We start from the raw sequence: 14,112 nt of genomic DNA, 5'->3' as shown, positions 1-14,112 counted from the left end.
AAATGTTGTCTTGCTTCACCATAAATTCAAACGATATCCATCAACTCCGAGTTGCTTTACACGCAAGCCATTTTTGACACTAACTACTAAAAAACTATTGTAAACACTATCGCATTGTAAAATCAGCTCTCCACGCGTATTTTTTTGTTTCATTTATTATTACTCTATCTCATGCTGAAGCAATGGCAGTTAAACTTCTTACACCCTGTATATAAAATTAAATATTTATTCACTAATACTGTCATTTTAACAGTTTTAGATGCTAAGTTTAATGCAGCAATCATTGATTTTATAAACAACGTCTTCCATCTAAAGTAACAGCAGCTATCAGTGCTCACACCGTGGTGCATTAAAATATATATTTTCCACAATAGTTCGTAAAATATTTACTTTACCCGCAAATAAAGTTAGTACTTGGCGCAGAGTAATAGAAAAAGTAATACCCTTTTCGTAGAAGTAGAACCCTTTTCGTTCACAACAAACGCCGTCATGTTGCCGCGAAATATTGGAAGTTTAATGACAAACATTAAACGTTCTAATCTTCCCAGTGGGATAATAAGACGCTTTCCAGGTTGCCCTAGGGCGACATTTCGCTGGAAAGGATATTAATGACAAGCCATCAAATTTAATACAATTTTCGGGTTAACATGTCGCGATCGTCTCCAAAACACAATTTTTTTATCAACGGTGCCTACACGTCATAATATCACCAGTTAAGTGCTTTTAATTCTCATTTAACATATCATGAAGTATTCAAGTTATGCAGCGTAGAACAAAGTTTTTTTACACAGCCCCTCATAAGAATCTCGTTCATTTATTGATGAATTTTATTTGGTCTTTAAATATTGTTAATTTAGCGGATAATCCTTCGAAAGGATAATATGATGTACTAGAGTTTATCAAACTAAATTTCATTTTCTTTCACAATGTGAGATTTCGCAAAATGGGTTTATCAAGAAGCAAGTTTTACCAAACGTGGCAAAATATCAACTAATGTAGGACAGCGATCAGGGTATTTCCTGATTTTTCTCTTGAAATTTCTCGACTTCGAAGATTTTTAGAACTAATTTACCTTGGTCATATTTTGGAAGGCTTCTCAAACATAGGTGAGGTTAAGGAAAGGATTGAAGTATTCCAGAAAGAACGGCTATTCAGTACTATGCCAAGGAGTTAACAAGAAGGTACATTGAAAACTAACTAACTTTTATAGACGTCAATCAACCAAATTCAAGGGATTGTACGGATGCTTCTTTAATGCTGGAAGGTCAAAACGATGTGACCCTAGTTCAGGTATTAGGGCATAAGGGACATCGAGGTTGTTGAAACAGCCAGTGTAGACTCATCTAAGGCCTTACATGGGTCATGAACTCTTCTACGGCATTGCTAGCCGCGTTATTAAGAGACTCAAATAGGAATTGGTGAAAGACGTAGCTCAAAACCTGCTTACTTGCTGAATCAAAGTCGTGGATTGATAAAAATAACAAATATTGCTAAGATTCAGAAAACATCCGAGTAATATTGTGTCTGTGTCAGTTCTACTAAGAGCAAGAGAATATCGCAACTCATTGGACGTGTGTGAAAGTCGAACAAAGGTACGCTGTTTACAGTTCGGAACAGAAAAACCGAAAACCAGGATAGTAGCCATTGTAGAATTTAATTAAAAGACTAAAGTTAAATGAGGATGTCCAAGACCATGAGAGTCTGTACATTTACAATTTGCAGATTTAAATATTGGTGAGGAAAATTTAAGAGGTCTTTTAAATATGGGTATCATAATTTTTGCAGTATTTCTAGATCTTCCAAGTTGCTGAGTACCCTGGTGGCGATTTTTAGTGAAATGAGGCATATAAAAATAATCATCAGTAAAGTTACACTCACCGTCAGCGGAAAAACTAGTTGCAGTGGGTGCCGGTGCCGGGGCCAGGGGCCACAGTCCTCTTTGGGACGGCCCGCCCGGCCCAGCAGGGCTGCCTAACATTGTCGCTTCCTACCACCCTCTCTATGAATGAGCAATCTGAAAAAGAACAATACCATCAGCATATTTATATGAAAGATCCCAGCGTACAAACATTAGACTTCACTAACAATCTTAACATCAATTTACACTGCATGTAAAAAATATTCTATTCAGTCAGAATAAAATTATTTAACGCATTAAAAACATTAAGCCTTCTTTATGTGTATCTTTTTACAAAGGGCAGGAATAAAGTGAATTCTATTTTATGAACGTTTAAAACTTGCATCCAACGCTTACAAAACATTTTAGCATATTTAAAATTCACTGACGTAAGTAGTGACATCGTCAATAATTGAATGGTAAGTGTATGCATTACGCAGTATTTAGAGCTGCTTTAACTATGTTTAAATATACTTAAAATAGACTTAAACATATTTAGTTAGACGCGACACTTGTGAACGTAAAACGTAACATAGTTTATGATGTTATAGTGACACTGAGATTAAAAAAAATATTAGTTACATATTATTTCAAAAATTAGGACAAGGGGCAAACTATAGCTAACGCTTGTGAGATCATTAAGCAATGTTCCTACCCAAAATACGTTCTAAACATTCATGTGCAGCTACCTTAAGCTTAAAGTAGGCTACTCAAAATTGATTTAAATAAATTATGTTATACGTTTTGATTTTTTAAAAAGCAATGGAGTATTTCGTGCTTAACAAGACTGACAAATGAGATTCTCCCCCTCTCAAAGTCGTGGCGCTGTTTCCAAGTCACGTATGAAAGGTGGGATTTATTTTTGATAACGAACAGCAACAAAAGAGACATGTGGTTTATTTTCTTCGCTTTATCTCACGTCCAACGTCCGGCGAAATAATGTATACTTCTTAGCGAGATCCAAAGCTGACGTAATCAATTAAATGATTAAGTTTCACTTGAAATGAAACAATCTCTGTCGCTGGTCGTAGCACCCCGCTCGGTTTTGATAACTAAATGCTTAGCTCGTGGGACAATAATTTCAACAGACAAGTTCGCTTAAAAATCTATTGTTTATGAAGTTGTAAGTGTTAAAGGAAATATTAATCTTATAATAAATTTTATGATTCCGGATAAATTAACTATGCGCAGAATGTAAGATTATTGTACAAGTCAATGAAAAACAAAACAAATATTACAAGAAATGAAGAAAATATTTCGAAAATATAACTAAATCATATCTAATTTTAAATCATGTAATTTTAATTATTTATTTTTTAGAAATTACAATATGCAACGGGACAAAGACAAAAAACAGAACCTTAATTAAATTTAAAAAGAAAAAGACAAACTAACGTTAAATATAAAAATATAAGTACTACACAAAATAGAGCAATCAAAATATAAAATCCAGACAAAAGAACTTAAGTATAATATTAATATTATATATTATAAGGATTACATTTGCTGGACAAACAATTTTTTTATGTCATTCATAAAATGGAAAAATATATCAAGTCGATCTTCATACTTTTGATAATTGGAAATCATTTGATATTTGGAAGATGTTATTAGTAAATTGGTACGGGGTGCGGTAATTGTCAGTCATTGTAAAGCAGAGTGAAATCTAGAATTAAATCTAGAAACATGATATAAAATCATTGAGACTAACGAGTCTGCATTTAAAGATTTATTTATAATTTTTAAAAAAAATATAATTGAAAACATAATTCGCCTATGACAGAGACTATTAAAATTAAAACAAGAAAGCAATAATTCTTGAAGTGTACCACGAGGAGGATAAAATCCATAACTAATAGAATGAATAGTCTTTAAAAATCTCCGTTGTATTTTCTCTAATTGAATATTATAAATATTATGAATGGGACTCCAAACAACAGATGCATATTCAAGTTTGCAACGCAAAAATGCTGCATACAATATATTTAGAACCTTTACGTTTTAAAAGTCCTTAGAATTATGCAAAATAGAGCCTGAATTCGTAGAAGCAGATTTGGTTACTAAACTAATATGCTCGTCAAACGATAATCTAGTATCAAATGTAACACCAAGGTCAGTAAATTGCGTAGGTAACTCTATTTAAAACAAGATTCACCAATTTTATAATCAAAATCGAGATTAGTTTTGCGTCGACTGTAAGACATAATTTTACATTTGCTTACATTCAGAGGTAGATTATTACATGAACAACTGTGTAATATGGCAAGATTATCTTGTAATCTAGTACAATCAGCAGAAGATTTAATTTCTAAGAACAACTTCAGGTCGCCCGCATAAAGTAAATAGTTGACATCGAGACATTCAGTTAAGTCATTAATAAAAATAACAAACAACAGCGGCCCCAGGATCGACCCTTGCGGAACTCCCGAAGATTGATGGAATTTACTTGATTGAAAGCCACGATACTGCACAAATTGGTACCTGCCACTAAAATAAGATTTAAACAGAGATAATAGAGCAGGGGATATACCATATGACTCCAATGTCAATGTTAATTAATTATGAACAAGCCGTAAGAAAACTTTGGAAAATTCGGCATACCTGACTTCCTATATTTGAGGTAGTTGAACGACCACTCATAAATCCATGTTGGTACGGAGATATTGATTTTTCAATATAAAGTCGATTGTGTAAAATTTTTTCTAAGACTTTTGAGAAGTTACTTATAATAACTATGGGCCGGTAGTCATGTCATTCTTAGTACCTATCTTTTTTTATAAACGGGGCATATTCGCGACTCTTTCTATACTTGCGGATATTCTTTATATGTAATTACAGAATTGAATATGGTTTTTAAAGGTTTTGCGAGCATTGTTTTATTATAAATGCAGGAATAAAATTAGGTTCTATTGTAAAATTACTATTCATTCCCTTAAATGCATGCGTTATGTTTTAATAAAAGATCTTGACGATTTGGAGGAGTATTGATATTTTCTAATTATTCGTCCCTGAAATTCCCAATTCGTGGTGCGGTTGCACAGATGCACTTCACGAAATTTACTCATAACCAACCACAACCCCGCACAACTCTAGACCGTTTCGACTAAATATACAATTTATGACGATTTAATGGGCTTATCCAAATTATGCGCCACACTAACGGCCATATGGCTCTCACACAATGGTTTCCGGTCCATTCTTTTACATATAATACCCCGGGTTAAGGAGTGTTTCGAATTTCGTTTTGCCTATAAAAGAAGTTGAAATTTATGTGACAAGGATATGTAAACAAGGCTACCAAAAATTGTGTATATAAAAAAATTATAACTTACGTAAAAATACGGTTAATAACGATATAAATTAAACACAGAAAAATGTTTTATTCATGAATGGGTACTAAAGGAATGAACTTTGATATTTAGCAATATTATAGGAGATAAACAGAAGTTTTTATAGCTCATTGCACATAATTTGAAAATAATACTTAATTTATTACTTATACAGGGTGTCTCAGTTTTAATCTATGAGACCTAGGGACCAACTAGTACAACGAAAAATAATGGTACATTGTCATATCAACTTATTTCGAAATCTCAACTGTTTTCGAGATACAGGGTGTTAATAGTTAAAAAAATAATAATTTATTGTAAATATCTTCTGAAATAATAGAGGTATTTGAATTAAATTTGGTGTACGATATATTGGGTCAAGTTTCCATAAAATACTGTAACATCAAGATTTTTCCGCAACCAGTGACAGAAATATGGGAAACTCATTCGACTATTTTATAAAAAAAAATAGTACGGTCCTTATATGATGTGCTAATCCTATGTGTTTTTACGATGTTTGATGTAAATATACGACAAAAAGTATGAATTTAGGTTACCTAATGTGGATCACCCCGTGTAGTGCTACCGCGCGTGTTTAGAGAAATGTAGTAGTTGTTTAGTAGGCATGTTCAGATTCATTTGTTGTATAATAATATGGCACAGTTAACTACTCAAATATAATGTTATAAATAAATACTAAGATAAGTAAATAATATAACTTTATATAAATTATGTAAATCTTCCAGTATAACTTAATTTAAAGTTATTGAATCGTATGAGAGACATATTGAAGTATAACTATACTGGACCTTGTGTTGGAAAAATATTTAAGTAAGTAAAAAAAGATATTCTTTCTAAAAATATTACCAAATAATAATGCCTAGAGTTGTTTGTTCTTCTTAAAAATACTATTTAGTTTTCCTGTTCTTTGGTAAAATAACATTTTAGGTGTCGTAAATATACATAGTTATACGATATGTAAATTTACATTTTACACAAAAAATGGCACAAACAGTGTCAAAATTACATGCTTAATGTAACTTTAATTGTGTAATGTAATTTTACATTACCTACTATGGCGTCAAAATAACTAGTGTGTAATTTTACATAAAATATTTATGAATGTAAACGGTAATATCTTTGTGATGTCTTCAACAGTTTGTTGCTAGTAACTTCTCATACTCCGATCGAATTAGATCATAAAACCTGAAAATTTGAGGAAATTACTAGTAGACATTTTTATTGCACTTTTTGACGGGGTAGGGTATGTAGAATGATAATATCAAAAAAGTAACTCGAAAGAAGTAACACTAAGTTGGCAAATTGCAAGTAAGTGGCACGTGATTTTTCACTTTTCACTGCCAAGGAAAATCTAAACGACCTGTAGGAAAATTAGTTACTTTATGTTATAAACAATTAAATTACCTACAATTTAAGGTACCTAGAGTCATTTTTCACTAATTTGTTAACTGTAAAATAAAGGTCGAATCCGAAATATAAATTTTCGAAAATTGTGCACTATTTTTACAAAAAGCGATGGATATTGACGAAATTTCTGAAAATGACGGTCAATCCAACGACCAACAGGTGTGCCAAACGTCGAATCAATTGATCGTGAAATTGTTGCTCCAGCTATTTGTTAATTAATTTCGGTTGTTTTTTTGCAACTAATTGTTTAATTGATTCAAAGAAACGTATCGAACAAGAAAAATTTCAAAAAGTTAGAATTAAGTTGCCCTTTACAATTAACAAAGTAGGACGTGCAAAACAGCGTTAAAAGCCGCTCGGGGATTCGCTCTTTTTGCATTAAATAGAGCTTAATTTAATGTTTTTTTTTTTAAAGAGAAAGAGCGCCGGGCACCCGCAAGCGCGTTAACGCCGTCCTCTGTCGCACTCGAGATTTTTTTACTGAATTTGAAACATTCAAGTAAAAAATCTCGCGCGCACGAGAGCGACGTTCACGCGCATGCGTGGGCCCGGCGCTCCTCCCGCGCGCAGGTCATTCAATAACGTTAACTTTTACTGCTGCTAGCGCATTTATTACATGAACTATCAATGTAAAGCTTTCTGAAAATAAAAGTTTAACCCTTTCTTTAATTGTCTCTAAATTCCCGGTTTGGTACCTCCAATAGTTAGTTAACTGTTATTAAGTAATTGTTAGTTTAACAATTAACGTTATATAAAAAAAGTTATATTTTATCTCTATTTCTTTTAAAATACCCTAAAAATAAGGCCTATTTAATGCAAAAAGAGAAAATTCCAGAGCGACTTTTGCCTGACCCTGGGACAATTTGTTTATAACGCTGTTTTGCACGTCATACTTTGTTAGTTGTAAAGGGCTACTTAATTTCAACTTTTTGAAATTTTTCCTTTTCGATACGTTTCTTTGGTTCAATTAGAACCTATATCTACGATATCAACTTCTAAAATTAACGTTTAGTAATTAAACAATTAGTTGTAAAAAAAAACGAATGAAATTAATTAACAAATACCTGGAGCAACAATTTCAGGGTCAATCGAATCGACTTTTGGCACATATGTTGGTCTTTGGATTGACCGTCCTTTCTATAAATTTCATCAACATCCATCGATTTCTGCAATAATAACGTGCAACATTTATTTTACAGATAAGAAATTGGTGAAACAATTGTAGGTAATTTAATTACTTACAACATAAAATGACAAATTTTCCGATTTAATTTTTCAATTTAGCGTCACTTTTTTCGAGTTACTTTTCATTCGACATACCTTTCCCTGTTATAAAGTGCAATAAAATGTATATTAATAATTTTTTCAAGATTAAACTCTGGACTCTTAATTGGACTGGAGTATTAGGGGCAGAGCAATAAAAAAAATTATTAAATTATATTCTGAAAGTGAGTGGTGAAAAATTTTGAGACCTGCTGTGTTATTATTTAAAGACACGAATGTAATACAACAGATTTAAATCCTTTTGCGATTTTCCGAACAATATTTCAGGTTCAACATAAGTAAATCACTTCGCTTTCGGCCCATTACCTTTCTTTTCAGAAACTTTACAAGGTTAATATGCTTCAGTTTCGTATGAGTGACTTCAGTTACGTAAAGGATTGCCTTTTCTCCCTCGCATTAAGGATTAAGGGTCCAAACCTCGAAGAACATCGCGCAGAAGGCAATTGAGTAAGAAAATTGGCATTCAAAACGATATAGCTGTTATGTAAAGTAAGGTTTTATTCATATCTTGTATCGATGAGGTCCCTTCATCTTTCATGATTTTACCCGTCGGATAAAATTGTTGCAAAACTAAGTTGTATAATATACATTTCAGTTTTGTAAGTTTCGCTCAGAACAATTTTACCCAACTGGTAAATTCGTCGAAGTTGGTTGAAATCAATATAATCTCTTAGAAGTTAATGTTTTCTCTTTTCTATTTTATCAGTGGTTTGAAACAAATAAATTCTTACTTTTCTTTATAAATTGTAACTATGACCAGGCTGATGTATTAATACTAGTTTATTTTACATACATGGGTCCTGTTTTTCAGGTTAACACCACTGGAAATGTGAGAAGGCTGTGGACTCCGCAAGCCATTTTTTTTAACAATTGGTACCCTGAAGCCTAGCCTACTACGATTTTTTAAGAGTCGTTTTTCTAGAAACTTTCCGAAGTCAGTTGAACATGTGTAAAAACGCCTAGCAATAAAATTTAATGAGTTTATTGGCGTCCCTAAAAAAGTTTTCTGCTAAAGGTAAAAAATTATTATAATTTGTATATATACTGTGTAGAAAATTTCTATTATATGTTTATTTGGCCAACAACATATTTTAATTATTTATGTCCTCAAACAATTTTATTATATTGATAAAAAAAAAATCGTTTTGTTCCGTTTCAAAAGGTCTCAAAAATGCCATGTTGTAATAATATTAGTAAACAAAATATCCCTATTATTTCTCCCTTTGGCAATAATTGTAATACGAATGATTAATAGAAGGTGCCTATAATAAATTAAAATTACCTGAATCACTCCAAACTCCGCATTGCTGCACTTCACTGCTAGGCAATTTGTCAACCACTTGTCAACAACTGAGATTTATTGCCCAACCTCTTGGTTCTCCTATTGACATCGGAGACAATACTAAGCAAGTGTCTTCAGATATTGGAAAAGGGTGATGAGGAAAGGCGAATGGAATTTTGTTTGTGGGCACAGGAAATTGAATAATTTTCTGTGCAATATTATTCTCACTGATAAAATATCAGATATTGGAATGAAAATAATCCTAATTTTGTGATTACAGCAAAGATGCAGTATTCACAGAAAGTTATGTGTTTTGCGGAATATCAAAGCACAGGGTAATAGGTCCCTTCTTTTTTAATTATAGGACATTATACAGGATATTCCTTTATTGGAAAGAACAGATATTTACTTATAGCTGGATGGAATTCCAATCCACAACATTATCGCAGTCATTAATTACTTAATCACCAATTTCTGAATAAGTGGATTGGGAGAAGTACAATGGCCACCAAGATCCCCTGATTTGTCCCCTATGGATTTTTACTTTTGGGGTTTTGTAAAACAAAAAGTTTATTCGAATGGAAGAAGAATTGGTGGAGAAGTCTAAAATTTAATTTAGATTAACTTGTAATTTTTTGTATAATAACTTTGTTTATAATTCATTACATTTTTTGTACGTTAATTAAAAGTGTTAAATTTATAGTGTCTGTATTTTTTCTTTGTCCGATTCGTAATTGTTTTCACTGTCATGGCAATCTTTGACCTGCTTATTATAATTTTTTCTAAGCTGGCACGCATAGAAAACACTCAATCGACATTTGTCGATCAAATTTGGTATATGGGTATTTTGATGTGTATTGAATAGCCTGGTAATATTATCTTTTTGATAATAAAATGCTTAATCCCACGTTCTGGAAAAAGGACCCTTTTAAAAAATTGTAGTAGGCCAGGCTTTTGTCACATCTATTAAATTTTTAGTAAAATAAAACCTCCCTTCAGGGTACTAATAGCAAAAAATTGATTTGCGCAAACTGCACAGCCTTCTCACATTTTCAAAGGTGTTAACCTGAAAAACGGGGCACACTGTATTTGAGGTTTGGTTGCAAAAACACTGGGTTTGTATTTTTATCTTTCCATTCTACGAGTATTGCTGAAAATTGTCTAAGAGCCTGTAAATTGTCTTAATTTTAGAGACTGCAATATTCCTTATTTTAATCCTACTTTATTTATATTTTATTTGTTTTTTTTTTTAATATCTTATAAATTTACTGAAATAGAATTATTACATAAAGGTGAATAAACATGTTTACGACTTAAGATAATAATTACTGTCTAACTCTAATTTCTGTTAATTAGTCAATTTATTAATTAGTTAATTTCTATACATTTTCGTTTTACGAGTATTTCTGAAATTTTTATAAGAGGGTGTAAATACTCTTAACTTCAAAGAGGTTGCTTAATTTAATTTATTTAAATTATAATATAATTGTTTTTTTACATAAATCAAATTTTCTCAAGTATAACTATTGAATAAAGATAAATAAACAACTCTACAGCCTTAGATTGTGAGTATTCGTCGGTCGTAATAATAGTTTAGTTTATGTTGATTAATCTGTTAACCGATTAATTAATTTGTTAATTAATTAATTAATTAAGTGAAACAGAATTGCTAGTTTTTTTAAAAGACATATAAATTTTCCGGAAAACAATTTTAATAAATGATTTAGTCTGGCAGCTTAAAGCTTACCTAAGCTTGCCAAATCTACTCGTCGGTATAAATCCATGATTGGTGGTCATTCTGCGACGAATCAGAAAAATCCACGCTATTCTACAGAGTCTACTTTTTTGCAACATTCGCTTACAACACTAATATACCGTGTCGGGTGTAAAATATTCATATAACGATACGAAACCGACGTAAAGAGTACAAAACCAAACTTTCCCTTCGGATCTAGGATTGCGTTCTGCACGCTGTTACGAGAATTTTTATATAAAAATGTCGAAACGGACATTCTTGAGGTTTTATATGTGAATATGCAACTTTAATGTCGAAATAAAATGAAATGGTCGAATATTTGATATTTTCTTTAAGGGGCATTGCACGTAAATTACTGAACATACAGTGTAGAGCAAAATGTGAAGAAATCGGGTATACAAAATAGAGATGTATATGAAAATTAAGACTTCACATTTATCAAAAAACCAGTTTATTACTATTAATTACAAAAAAGCTTGCAACAAGCGTACAAGTTATTCTTATATGGTTCTATATGATTAATCCTCAAGAAAATTAATCAATTTTGATGGACAAACTGATAAGAAGCCTTCGATTAATTATTTAGCAAGTTAAATAAGCGGTACAATTTATCGCAGATTTGTTTAATGGTGCAAACAGATGTTTGTGGCATGAACAAGAAAATATATTTGTGTTATGTTTGAAAGAAAAATCAAATCAACACCATTGCACTATCGAATAGCGACTATTAATGTTATTAAACCTACAAAGACAATCTAGAGGTGTGTTAAAAAAAACACCATAAGGAGCCATAGTTAGGAGTATATTAATATATAGATATAAAGATTTGAGAAAGTCCTTTAGAAAATAAGAACAAAACGTTAAAACATATCTTAAATAATAAAATATTAAATAAAATCAATAATTGATAGATATCTTGTTTTGTTCATTCCATAAGAATAAAAAGATCACAGTTGCAGAAGATGTTTTAAAGTTAAAGAGTCAGGGAAGTCATCAATGCGATATTAAATCAAATATTGCGCAAAGATCCAGCTAAGACAGCAATCTTAAACAATTACCACTACTGTATATTGTTAAAAATGGATAATGTTCCTGTTCCTGTAGGTAGACGTTTTAACTGAAATCGTTTTTATACTGAAACTATATTTAAAAAAACTTGACTTTCGGACACAATCGCGGATAAAATAATCTCTATAGTTGGATCATTCCATGTCAAGTAACCAAATAAACAAAAAAAAACTTTAGTCGCCATCTCCAGTCCTGCAAAGCTGTGGCAAAGGGATCGGGAGATGAAGCTGGCAAAATGGGGCTGGTAATTAATGAGGACAAAACTAAGTTTATGAAATGGACAGATCAAGATTTTAACACAAATAGTCATTTAACAGTGACAAGAAATAAGAATTAGTTATATAGATTTGAAGAAGTTGAGAAGTACACATACCTTGGCACCGTGTTTACACGAAAACCAGAATTAGCAGTGGAAATAAAAAATAGATTAATGGTAGGAAACCGATGTACGTGTGCTCTAAATAAATTGCTAACAAATAAAATCATATCTAGCAAAGCGAAGATGAGTATACATAAGACTGTTATAAGGCCGATTGTCATATATGGTAGTGAAGTTTGGACACTAAACAAAACGGAGCAAAAAACGATGGAGGTGTAGGAAAGAGAGATATTGTGTAAAATATGTAGGGGAGTTAAGGAAGGGGACAGGTATATGGAGAAGGCGGACAAATAAAGAATTGCAAGACTGTTACAACGAACCAAATATAGAAGGTTTAATAAAAGCACAAAGATTACGATGGCTGGGACATATCCAAAGAATGTCAGAATAGAATTCCAAAAATGATGTTAACCAGTTCAATAGAAGGAAGGAAAAGAAGAGGAAGACCGAAATCAAGGTGGAAAAGGATTTAGCGTGAATGGGAATCAAGCGATGGAAAGAAAAGAGAGTAAATAAGAAGAAGTGGAGTGTGATAGGAAATCAAGCCATGGACCTTATAGATCTGTAGAGCTACTATATACAGCGCGTCCCAGAAGTAACGCAAAAAAATCGTATTTTATTTTGTGTTACGTTTTCACAAAAACGTCAATTAGTAAATAGAAATTGTCGTTTTGTCACGTTGTTTAAACTAAATTGCACTACCTAATTTTTTAAGCATAAAATGATAGCCCTTTTGAAGGGAAATGCTTCGATATAGGGTTTGGCAGACCCTGTGCATCTTGTGCACGGCCATTGTTTGTGGCAGCGTTGCCAAATTTGGTATTTTTCTTTCATAGTTCGATTCCTCTCTCACTTTGCTTAAAAAAAGGTACGCCGTATATCAATCGATATCTTGTACCGTTTTTGAGAATTTTATTAACTTCATTTTTGACATGACCTTTCCGGACACCCTGTATACTGTTGGGGTTAAAAAACAAAAATAAACGTCATCATCATTTAACCGCACTTAACCACATTCCTACACAGAGTACGCTTATGTGGAAACAATACAGACGCGGCGATTGAAGAACCAACCGAACGCATTTCCGATTTCCACGTCGTACGTCTCGCAATCGGATTTCACTTTCATCCACTCTCATGTACGACTCGACCTTGTCTACATCAATCTTCCCGCGGACGCACCTCACAAATCATGGAAATAAAATTAAAACGGCGTTTAGCAAAAACAAAGAGCTGTTCATCGATTAACTTGCAGCGACGACCGCGCTGGAGAGAGAGGTCCACCGCCGCGCGCCGTCCCGCCATGGTTCTTGCCTCACGGCACAGTACAAGTTATATAATACGGTCCGGCCAACTGCTCGGTTGACGTGGGGCCGTCGGAGACCGAACGGAGGAATCTCAGATGGTAATGATGGTATTGTTATCCGTTAACCGTCGGCCGAAGCAGATATACGGTTGGTAGGGGATGCGTATTTACATTTTTATGTATTAACAAGAAGTTAACCAATCGATTAATTTACGATTAACTTAAAAATCGGTCGAAACTCAATTTAGTATACAGTATGTGCCCGGATAAGGTATCGCGCTCTTGTAAACTTTTTTATTTTTAATATTTTCGAGAAAAAGTTATTCTTGATAAAACGTTTTGCTTATCTTGGGAAGTTTGCAAGAGTGCGGTAAACCATCTGG

General features: G+C 32.6%; 1 protein-coding gene across 3 annotated transcripts in view; it reads right to left on the bottom strand.

Annotated features, from left to right (window-relative positions):
* LOC108912772 (protein winged eye) overlaps window positions 1-14,112 on the bottom strand; it is a 241,345-nt gene that overhangs the window by 95,525 nt on the left and 131,708 nt on the right. For all 3 annotated transcript variants that reach the window (XM_018718154.1, XM_018718164.1, XM_018718172.1), the window contains exon 3: window positions 1,879-2,014. In XM_018718154.1, coding sequence (XP_018573670.1) covers window positions 1,879-1,978 — 100 coding nt within the window. In that variant the 5' untranslated portion in view covers window positions 1,979-2,014. The remainder of the gene's footprint in view (window positions 1-1,878; window positions 2,015-14,112) is intronic.

Source organism: Anoplophora glabripennis, unplaced genomic scaffold (assembly GCF_000390285.2).
Source record: "Anoplophora glabripennis isolate ALB-LARVAE unplaced genomic scaffold, Agla_2.0 scaffold33, whole genome shotgun sequence".
Taxonomy (NCBI): Eukaryota; Metazoa; Arthropoda; class Insecta; order Coleoptera; family Cerambycidae; genus Anoplophora; species Anoplophora glabripennis.
Note: the sequence above shows the minus strand (reverse complement) of the source record. Positions and strands in the feature narration are given on the sequence as shown.